An 11,686-nucleotide genomic window follows, 5' to 3' on the forward strand; every position below is an offset into this window, starting at 1 on the left:
ATTAGGACACACAGCGAGTTCTCAGTTGTAACACAACGTTTCGTTTTCCAGTTAATGGTAAGTGATGGTGGGGGAGGCACACGTCTCCCAAGTTGGGCCCTCCCTTTCAGCTTGTTGATTCTTTGACCATGTGGTCAACCGATGGCAGACAGAGTAGGAACGGAAATAAGGCACTAAAATAAAAGTCTAAATCATTTAGAGCAAATGTTACTGTTATATTTAAAATCATACATATCGTGTGTTTACGTTTTTCAATCATCAATGTGGTTCAGTGAGGCACATCCATTCAAATCTCTCTCCATTAAAGTGAATGAGGAGAGGCTGCTGTCAGATGGAGCTTTTAATTTGAAAAGCCCTGCCTGCACGCTTCCTCTTCATTCTCCGTGACTTGACAGTAAGGAGAAAGTTTCATCAAGCCTCGGCTCTCCGACGGTCTGAGGTGGACTTTTATCGTCTAACACTTGCATACTTGCATCTGGAGCAAGCAGTTCAGAGGAACATTTAGGTTGTTTAGAGTGAAAAAATACTTTTGTTTTTTTTTTTCCAAAAAGTAAATCAATCAAATTGTTGAGATATGGACCCCAACAAGTCTTCGGGTGCCCCTCCACCAGAATTTAGCGGTGAGAAGTCCTCCATGGGACAGGCGCCCCCTCCGCCTTACTATGACAACCCCAACCCGGGGTACCCGCAGCCCGGCCCGGGATACCCGCCTCAGCCTCAGGTAAGCAGCCCAACAGCGACTGGAGGAACTGAACTGCATCAAATACAGAAGAATTAATGACACAGTTTAGTGTTTTTTAACAGTTTGTTGTTGTTTGTTTCTTTTTTTTCCTCTTTTTTTTTTTTATTACGTAACACTGGTAAATGTTTAAGTCTTATAAATTCACCTTTATCCCTTAAATTTCATGCTAACAAAGCAAATTGGATTTAGCCTTCTCTTGTCTTATTAAAATGATGAAAATGTTGAAATGATACTTTTTTCTGCTCTCTTTTTATTTTGTTACTATGATCTTTTTAGTATGGTTTATAAAACCTAGAAAATGTGTAAGATACGTAACACCCAGATCATCATAGCAGTATATTCTAAGGAGAAATGAGAAGTTTACTGCTCAAAAAGAACAGATAATTGGTGACGGGATTTCCTGTAAGTGTTACGTCATGGCCTGAATATCTTGTTAAACTAGGCCAGTGTCAAAACCACCAAATATTAAAAAGGTAGCAGTTCAAATTCTTTACCAAATTAGAAATACCACTGCTTAGAAATACTACAAATACTCCACTAAGTAAACAATAGGCCTCGTTCACGAATGTAGTTTTTTTCCTTACGTTTGTTTTTAAGAAAGGTTCCCGCACATCTGGGAATCTGTGCGGGAACTGAAAGCACGTTGTTTGTTCTTTATACAGTGGAAAACGCCCCATGACAGGATTAAGACTGGAGGATGTGTACACACACACACACACACACACACACACACACACACACACACACACACAAACAGGATTCTTCCACTGAAAATAAAATGAAACTTAATTTAAAAAAAAAAAACTCCCATCAACCACCAGCACATCCTGCATCCTGAGCTCTCACAGTACTGAGAGCCTCACATCACCTTTCATCACAGTGGATTACCAGTGCTGTGCCCATGAAGACCATGATGCTTTGTAAAACAATGAAAACAAATATTACAAATATAATTAATGATACAAAGACATATGCAATTTAAATGCCATAATATTATTTGATCTAAAATCAATGATCACTTTTGCATGTCAGCACTGAAGTTAGTAATGACAAGTGGACTTCCTTTTTCTAAATTCTCAATGGTGAAAATCATGCCAAGGAAAATGTAATGAGTAAAGTGTAAGGTTGAAGATATGTGTTATTTTAGTAAAAAGCTAGTTTTAAACCTGGGTTTTAACTAATAAACTGAAACCGTTAAATAAATGTAAATGTAAAAAGTCTAGTAGGCTACTTTTTGAATTGTAAAGTAGTAAAAGTAAAAATTACATAAACTGGAGACATTCCAGCAAAGAAGTTGAGCACTGAGTAAGTCACCACCTCCACTTAGTCACTACCCTCCAGACATTTTTCATCCATTTACTTCACTTTCCTTTTTAGTCACTTGTTTGCTGGGGAGTTTGAATTGTATTCCATGTGTGTGCCCTGCAGGGCTACCCACCTCCAGGTCAATATATGGGTGCAGGCTATGGACAACAGCCACCCCCCATGGGTCAGCAGTATGGAGGACAGCCAACCACCATTACCGTCCAGCCAACAGTGTTGATGACTCGAACTCCACTGGCTCATCCTGTGAATGATTACTTGGGCTACTCCATCTTCACCATGCTGTGCTGCTGCCTGCCACTTGGAATAGCTGCCCTCATCTTTTCCATCTTTGTGAGTTTAATTCCACCATTGTCATACTGCTCATTAACTATGTGATATACCTACATATGCGCAAAGTAAAAGTGGCCCCTAAACCCAAAACCCAAGTTATTTAATTCTGAATCTATGCCACTGTGGTAGTCCATTCTGCAGTTCAGCAGTTCACCAGTGCATAGTAAAGTGGCAAACCAGGGTCTAGACGTCTGTCATGAGCTCCACGATGATGAATTGTTTCCAACATTCAATTTCCAATGCTTGTGAATAATTAATACTGGAAACAACATCATTTATTTGTGTATAGTTGGGTGTATGTGTCCATACGAGTGCCAAGTTTCAGGAGGTGAATGAGAACAGCTGGAAGGTGTGAAGATGGCACAGGAAGCAAAGCGGGTGATGAAAGTGTCATCACCCTCTCCAAAGTAATTACAGTGAAAGTCAACATGTGCCAGAAAATAACTGCAGTGTATCATGAAATGAGACTAAAAAAAAAAGAATTTATGCCAAAAATAATACAAAAAAAATGGAGCCATTTAACATTATGACATAGAATAGAGTTTTAATTCTTGAGAAAGTTTATAAAGTGTTACTCGTTTTGCGTCTTCGAGTTATTCGTGTTGTGCAAGTCTGTTTTACTAGACATGGGAATGCACAGTTGTCTTGGCTGCTTGATTGTTTCCATTTGGTATCACAGTGGAAAAACTGTAGTGGTGTAGTAGTGACTTTTTAAAGGTTTTAACATACCATGAAACGTGATGTTGTTTTTTTTAGTTTCTGTGGTTTGAATGGGCTTTTTCCCAGTGTGTGGGATAAGGCATGTTTGATCACGAATGGGTGTTTTTATACTGTGTGTAGACTGTGTGTAGCTAGGGTGTGTACTGCGAGTAATTTATGCCTGTATCTGCAGTGGGAGTGTAGAGGAAATACAGCCATCAACTCTATTTGGCCTGTATCCCAGACTGCTGTAATGAAGAGATACTCTATGAGACTCAAAGCTGCAAGACAGAGCAGAAGATATTATATTCTTTCATTTTTTAGTCACTGTGCTCCAGATGTGGACATTTCTGGATAACTGCAAATAAATTCAGATGATGTGAATTTAGTACAAAGCCGTAAAACAGGATTTTGTATAATACTGTTCGTACTGCTACATCTACAGCTCTAAATGGCAGCAATGAGTAACTGTTTAGACAAACATGAACTTCAGCACATAGAGCGTTATGTAAAATGATGTCAACAAATGTCACTCATTATGTTTATATAGACCAGCTGTACGTTCCAGGCTTTTAGTGCTAAAAACAAAAGACGTCATGTTGAGCAGTGCAGCTTCCTTTTGAGGGAGTATGTTTTACATTCTGTGATTTTACTGTATATTGATGACTATAAACTAATCATTGTTAGACTTTAGTTGTGTACATTTTAGCAAATCTGTTTGCTGGTAGCCGTTTGTGTTTGCATTGTTTCCATTGGTGTACAGTTAACCATCACTGGATTACTGCTACTACTATGAAAAAAGCTGAATTGGGGAACTGTGAGATTACAAGGAGCATGTGTATGTATGTGACGTATGAAGCCTGTGGTTGAAGTTATAATTCTAAAAAATGACAAATATTGTTTTGTCACTTAAGTAAAAGTTTTTTACATTTTTCACTCATAAATGACTCATCTTGGTAAACTTTGTGACTTCACGCTGGAGCTCTCTCCACATCCTGTCACTCTCATCTGCTGCACAAACCAGTGTGAAGGCCTAATCTAGAGCTACATATATATATATATATATTAAGCACATTTTTGGTTTATATTTTTACTCTGTTATTTACTCCATAATTACTATAATTGTTATGGATGACTTTTTAGTTCCAAACACTGCTCTTTATTCTCCTTATATTTACTCTATACCTTCTATTCAGTGGCTGGTTAGTGTAGTGGTAAGCCTTCTACGCCTTGTTGCTCTCTTGTAAGTTGTTTTGAATAAAAGTCTGCCAAACGAAATAAATGTAAATGTAAATTTCCCCTGTTTGAAACAGTTATTGTCACAGTTTGCAGGCAAGGAACAGGGAACTACGGTGAAGGAAAAGATGGTCAGGTTACAAAATTCAAAAGACAAAAAGACAAAAGCAGACTTAGACTAAATCCAGGTATATGAAAATAAAAGAAATAATTCACAAAAAGAATACAAGTCCAAGCAGGTTACAGGCATACAGAGAGAAACCAGGCAAGGTCAAAGAAAATGGTGCATAACACAAAAGTCCACAAACCGAGCAGAGGTTCAGGAAACAGGAAAGACAACCAAGCTGCGGAATTCAAAAAAAGAAAAAGAAAGAAAGAAAAGAAAAACAACATCGGGGACAACAGGAGCATGTGTGTGTGACTGAGGGACTTAGCTGATCTCGCTCTTTGCTGTTGTTCATCGCATGAAATAAATCACAGTGTAGCACGGCTACTGTTACACCAACACGTTAAATTTCCTTTACAATCAAAACAGTACAGCGGCCAACCCGATGAATGCCATGTTAAAGTCTCGAAACTGGGTCGACTGAGCAGACAGATTATGTTTTATGTGTCATTTGTTCTACAAAGGTTCAGTGATATCAACAAGATAATCATGTACTGGAATAAAGTTACAATAGCTTCTTAGACAATGAATGTACCAGTTTAAGGCGATTTCTTTCAGAACAAGATCTAGGGTGTGAATAAACCAGTGAGTGGTTTATTCACATTTTCAGTAAATACTGAATTAAATGCCGTGTTGAGGCAGTTATAGTCAGCACACAACACACTTTTACAGTGATGACATTAGAACAGAACCAACATAAGATAACAAAGGTTTTATTTGATTTGCTTTTAAGGATGTGTAGGTAGGTGACAAAAAAGAAACAGACTATTTCACCTGTAATTTGCTACTATGAAAACATCATCAGTGAGAAAGTAGAGCGAGAGAGAGAATACACTCCCTGTTTAAAATAAACTCACCCCCTGGATTTAACTAAGCAAATAGAGCCTCCCATTGGATAATTACTGCATGGATGATTATGTTTCAGTTGGCAACAAGTTATTTAAGCATGACACATCATTTTTACACATGGTTTGGCCACCAAAGAGTACAGAGCTTAACCCCAAAGCTAAAGGCGGTCCAACAAAATATTAGAGTGTGGGACTTTCTTTTTTTTTTTTTTTGGACGTGCAGTGTTTAATCTACAATCTAAATGATTTGAACTCAGCGCGTTGGTAACTTGAAGTGACACAATCCACCCACTGTAGGAGGAGCAGCCTCAAGCTTTCTCAATGTACAATCAAAGTTAAGCATTGTGGAAAACCCCAGCATATGTTTGCTTTTTCTTTGAAACAGATAGTGTGCCTTTCCGGTCTTTCATTTAAAATGGTCAGTTATTCAACTTATACTCCCATCCTGTTTCACATGCCTTTAGGTTTTGCAATAATAGCATTTCCAAGATGTTGCAAAGATTATTCATGTTTCTCAACAGCTCTGCAACCTACCCAGGCAGATTTTTTTCCTCATCCTCTGCTCTTGACCATCCATCTCATTCCCTTGTTCCTTGTTCAATGTAAATACTGTATATTTCATTTTGGTATTTAGTTATCATTGTGACTAAGTGTATTTTTACCGGTATTGTACATCACAGTTCAAATTAGCTGCTGTAACCTGAATGAGTGTACAGCAGAGAAAGGACAAAGATTTCATTTTACATTAGATTACATTTGCCGTTGGCAGCCTTGGACAAGGGCAAACAAAAAAGTAGTTGATAGAAAACTGTGTACATTCTGTAACAACGTGGCTGTTGTGTGTACAGTTGAAACAGATTGTAGTTTCCATGATGCGTTTGCACACCTCTCGCTGGCTATCAATAGCTATGACTAACACTGTGAAATTTGATATGTGTCAGTGCTGAGGCTCCATTGTTTGCATAATGGTTTAGGGTCTATTCATGCTCAATGCAGAAAATGGTGAAATACCCCGTGCATTGCCCAATTATGTCAGATTATGTCATTAAGATTCGAAGAACACCTCAGAACATTATCTGTAATTACAGTTTGTCCTGCATTCACAAATGTAAGTTAAAAGTCATCAGCGCAAAGACATTCTGTGGTCTGAATAATCAAAATGTAAAATTATTTTTGGGAATCATGGACTACCTGCAGTCCAGACTTCTCACCTGCGAAAAATATTTGGTTTGAAGTAAGCTTTTAAGTGCCTTTTGTGTAGTTAATAGATGAAATAGAGAAAGCCAAACTGTGAGGGCTTTCTAGAAATCCCCTAAATATCCTGTAAGAATATTTTCACAACAGGCAATGGGAGTAAGTCAAAATTTACTGTAAATGTAAGCACCACACAGATTATCCAAAATATATATGTACTGTAGATATGTGGCTCCTGTGCATGTTGCGTTGGAGACTACATCTGGGCAGTTTAATTGGGCTTTCCTTTTGGCGACCAACTACTTAGACGTCGTTCTACATCCACAGTGGTAAACAGAATCTCTTTTACTGAAAGCCGGTAGATAGAGTTGAGTTAAAAACTGAGCGTTGTAGGCTACATGTTAGTAGAAACAGAGAGAGAGAGAGATTTTAAAAATCCTAATCAGATTGAACTAAACAGCGGGAAAACAGGGAGAGGACAGAGACATTGGAGGTGAATGTCTGTTCACTGCGTGTGCTCTAGTGTCACTTTGAGTGTTTAAAGCTGGAAGGTTAAACAGAAATTGCAAACTGAGATGGAAATGTGAGAGTACAAAAAACAGAAAAAGGGGAGTGGTGGAGAGATATGAATGTGCCTGGAATCTGTCTCACTTAACATTCCCTCAGTGGCATTTGTGGAAATGAGAGCACTGAATGCTTTTAGTTTTTGACGCTTAATTTAAAGCGGAGTGAAAGAGCCCAGTGGGAATTTGACATAATGGTGCCAAGTTCACATGGTTTTTTTTCAATGGCTTTCTGAGAAACAATGCATTATTTCGCAAATTTCTGGGAAAATGAGACATGTTTTCTGCTGGAACCAGGTTGAGAAGTGGAGAGTAGCAGAGCTCAACAGAGGATTGTCCAGACAAGCTATGCTTTTGTCAGGATCAGACATAAGCACTCTGTGTCTCTAGTGCCAAGCCATTCCTTGCTTCTGTGATATCAAATGGTCCTTTGTGTCCCAAAACATCAGGCTTTCCTCATAGTTTAGGTCTTGCTGACAGTAGATGAACACCCAAACAGTAACTGGCACTATCTACAGTGTGCAGCTATGAGTAATGCATCCTGTCCTTCTTCAGAACCCTTGTGGTAATGTACTAATAACAAATGTATTTCTCAATTTCACCTGGCAAGTCATCTCTGAATGAAGGATTGTTTACAGCCGTCCAAATCTTCCAAGCTATTTATCAAAATGAATTCAGACATGCGGAAAGTCTAAACCTTGTCGCCCACCAATTAAGATGGTTGTAAGACTTGAATGTAAATAGAAATATATTACACCGAAACAACAAGACACTGAAAGTACAGAAGTACAGCCCTGCTGACAACACACAGACAACACGCTGACTGTTTATTATAAATGGAATGGTGAATGTGTTATGTAAACTTATGGAAAAACTACAACGATATTTATTATTTAATTATTCAATATAACTTTTAGCTCTGTTTTCATCTCCATTCATTCCTGGTTAAATATATGTGATCTTTATCTGCTGAAAGCTCTATCTCCACCAGCAACTGTAGTCTGTACTTTTTACTATGTGTCATTAAATTCTCTGACTGGTTTATAAGGGAGAGCATTGCTCAAAAGCTTTTACAAGTATATCTGCTGGCAGTGATGTTCAATGAGTCTGAGTCACAGAAAGCTTCACACACCTCTCCACGCTAAGATACATTTTGTAGCGTCTTTGTAGTAAAAATGATCTGTTACATATAACATCCCTAAATCAGAGTGTAAAAGTGCGAGTGGTAGGGTTTTCTCAATTGTGAGAACTGATCTGTAGGCTTTTGATGTGTTCCAGTTTGTCTTTCATCACTTGTACTCACTTCTTCTTTTCTGTGGTTTTCTCAGAAATGCCAACAGCCCCCAGTCCCTCAAAGCGCTAATCCACAATCTCTTCTAAAGGAACAAGACAGAAAAACAGACAAGCCCACTATTCTTTAGGGCAAACAGCATATGAAACTAGACAGGCACCGAACTGAGCAGCAGCAGGAAAGCAGAGACAATCTGCAAAATGCACCAAACACAATTTCACCGTTAGTGCATCAGTGCGGGATAATTTAAGGATGCTGGCAAACAGGAACGAAGATGCATTAAATCGTGTAATAAGTGCAATTACATTAGAGTCAGAAGAGTTTCTGTTCTCAGATAGACAGACTACCTTTATTACTACATTTACTTCATAAAACGTACTTTAGCTACTACAGAAAATTCTCTTTTCTATACAATATACAATAACATAGCATTATTTCAATTCAATAATTATTTTAATTTCAATTCATTATTTCAATATTTCAATCAATTGCCAGAGATTTCATTGCTTCTCTTAAAATCCATGTTAAATGACTTCCTATTGATTTCTTAGACATTTCATATAAAGAAATGTGTGATTTGGTACTTATAGCAGTTTTGCTCTCTAAACCCAAGTTAATAAACTTCAAAAAATATGGACCTGTAATATAAAGCACTGCCCTTTGTCATGGTTGTTGTTGTTTTGGCTTAATATTCTATTCTGTAATTATTATTTATCCAAGCCTTAAGATGAGGATGTTAAATTTCGGACTTTTTGACTTCAAATGAAGTCAATGAAGTTTACTTAAAACAAATACTACAGTATATCATAGTTTCATGCTGTGATATTACCCAATACAGTTTGATTGTTAAGTGTTTATGACTGCTCAGATACGAGTCACTTAAATATAAAGGAGAAATTAAAAACCACACACATCCTCATTTAGAGGTGACAGTTGCTGCAAAAAAGAGAAATTGAACTCTAGAGCCGTTGCAAATGTACTTTCACTTCCTGCAAAAGGTGCTAGACTGAAGAAGTTGTACCACTTACAACAGGTAGAGCAGTGATAGTGATTTGTTTCGTTTGAGTTAGTGGCTTTGATGTCTTCTGTACTATAGTTATTATGGTTACACAGCAGATGGCCTGAGTCGGGGAAGGGTGAGAAACATACCGATTAGTTTCTAGTTCTACAGTTTTTCTATAGAAAGAGTTTAGTGTATGAATTACATTCATGATCTAGACTAATGTTAAGATTTAAACACCATTACTGGCAACTGTAACCCTCTTACTGTAGTTTATCATTACCAGCTTAATGTTATAACATTGAAAGTGTGTAATTAAAATCGAGTTAAAATATAGCAGCTCTAATCAAGCCACTTTCATAGTTACTAGGAGACACTGATTGTGTCTGAATCGAGGTGGTAAAAACACTAATTATTGATTTATTAGCAAACCTTCATATCATATTGTAAGGTGAGTGACAATGTCAGTCCGTGTTTCAAACACTGATCTTATAGTATAATTAGTTGAAACACAATCAAGCTTTTAGTGATGTGACAGTTTTACGTTGTACAATTCATCTTAAGCTCTAAGTAAAACCTGCTTTGTAAATCTCACAAATGTAAGCAGAAATAATGACTTTCAGTTTTTGGCAAGCATTGTATCACAGCCACGCTTGGGGAGTGAGGGAGTGGATGCTACAGACTGCTTTTATTGACACAGCTGGATAGTGAACTCGATTTCAGAAACATGGAGGAAGTTTTCTGCCACTTCTGCCATATTTCCCCTTTTTAACGATCAGAGCAATTACACATTAATTCCACTTAAAGCAGCTGTAATGGACGTTTTTATATTAACAATGGACTACATAACTTATTGATTGTAGAATTAAAAGGAGGGTGAATATTAAATTTACATTACCCATGTGGCTAGAAACCAGAGAGAGAGTGTCGCATTTTCAACGTGTCTTTATTTATGACAGTCAAAATTTTCTCTCATCCTCAGACCCGTGAAGCTAATCGTGTGGGAGACCAGGCGGAGGCGGAGCGGAGCAGCAGGGTGGCTAGGACACTGAACCACGTGGCCCTGGGTATTGGTATCGGGATCATCATCCTCTATATCATCTACGCAGTGGTTCTGGCAACCCGTTAAATCTGTTTCGATGTTTCTGAAATCTAGTCCCCACACTCTTTCTGCTTGAGATATTCAGATGCCAGTTTATATTCAGATGATGTCTTGGTGAAAATGTATTAGTCACAGTTAGTTATCATTTAGACTTTGGTTACTCTTAAACACTGCACAGTGACCACTAGAACTTTCCAAAGAAACATAACTACATTTCTTTGTAAGTTGATTTCTGTGTCATTGTCAAGATTTTGATATGTTAAATATTTTTCAAGATTGATGCCTTAACAGCCTCGGCTCAGTATTGCTGATTTTGATGCTATTGTTTGTAATATGTCAGCTTTCTTTTAGAGTGGATTTCTCCAATTGTACATTTCCTTGCTGCCCTTCTGTCAAATATAATTGCAAAATGATAGCCTTTGTTTCCTTTAAAGTGTATCTGATCTGAGAGTGCACACTGCAGAACAATGTACTCGTCTTGTTCCAGACATTTTTGAATACTTTATGTCTTTATTCCAGCTGAAAAGTTAAAGTTTCATAATCAGCAAGATGTTAGCAACAGTGGTGCCAACATGGCTGACGCGGTGAATTGCTCAATCATTGGACCTGGATGACTTGTTTTGAAATCTGTAGTGTGTTACGTATCATTGACCTTGGCGTTCTTTGCCATGAAATGTCTCTGTGTTTATATGCTCTTTTTCATTATCACAGAGGAAGACAGAGAATTGTAGTGTATACCAAATCTTTTTAAATAAACTCAAAGTATATGGAAAGAAAAGCTGCTGTGCTCTCTGGTCAATTGTTATGTTTTCATCATTGGTACAAAATAGAAGAAATTGAGTTGAAGTTTTTTTTTCTTTACCCAAATGTATGTATACCTTGGTAGCCAGTGTTTCTCTTGGCGTTACAGAAAAAACACATGACCTTTCAATCCCTCGAACTGAAATGAAATTAACGTGAGCTAATTTAATTAACGTGAGCTAATTTAATTAATGTGAGTTAATTTAATTTCAGCCCTTTTACAGGAAGCCAGGTCCAACATCAGACAGGAGGAGGAAACTCATTACCTTGGACGTACTAAATGATGACCAATATTCTGAAAACCACACACAGGTCTATTAGATTTACCACTTCACCATGATTATGCAGAAGTACTACTGGTCAGGCCATTGTTTAGTGAGACTAAAGT

General features: G+C 37.6%; 1 protein-coding gene across 1 annotated transcript; it reads left to right on the forward strand.

The window, feature by feature from the left end:
* Window positions 1-404: 404 nt before the first annotated feature.
* si:dkey-33i11.9 (proline-rich transmembrane protein 1) lies at window positions 405-11,262 on the forward strand. Its single transcript, XM_026371293.1, has 3 exons — window positions 405-721; window positions 2,171-2,398; window positions 10,378-11,262. Exons 1-3 carry the CDS (start codon window positions 575-577, stop codon window positions 10,522-10,524), a joined length of 522 nt encoding a protein of 173 aa, XP_026227078.1. The 5' UTR covers window positions 405-574; the 3' UTR covers window positions 10,525-11,262.
* The last annotated feature ends 424 nt before the right edge of the window (window positions 11,263-11,686 follow it).

Source organism: Anabas testudineus, chromosome 16 (genome assembly GCF_900324465.2).
Source record: "Anabas testudineus chromosome 16, fAnaTes1.2, whole genome shotgun sequence".
Lineage (NCBI taxonomy): Eukaryota > Metazoa > Chordata > Actinopteri > Anabantiformes > Anabantidae > Anabas > Anabas testudineus.

Coding starts and splice junctions, on each gene's coding strand:
- si:dkey-33i11.9 (XM_026371293.1), top strand. CDS start 575: ATGGACCCCAACAAGTCTTCGGGTGCCCCTCCACCAGAATTTAGCGGT. Junction 722..2,170: donor GATACCCGCCTCAGCCTCAG/GTAAGCAGCCCA, acceptor TGTGCCCTGCAG/GGCTACCCACCTCCAGGTCA. Junction 2,399..10,377: donor CCCTCATCTTTTCCATCTTT/GTGAGTTTAATT, acceptor TCTCATCCTCAG/ACCCGTGAAGCTAATCGTGT.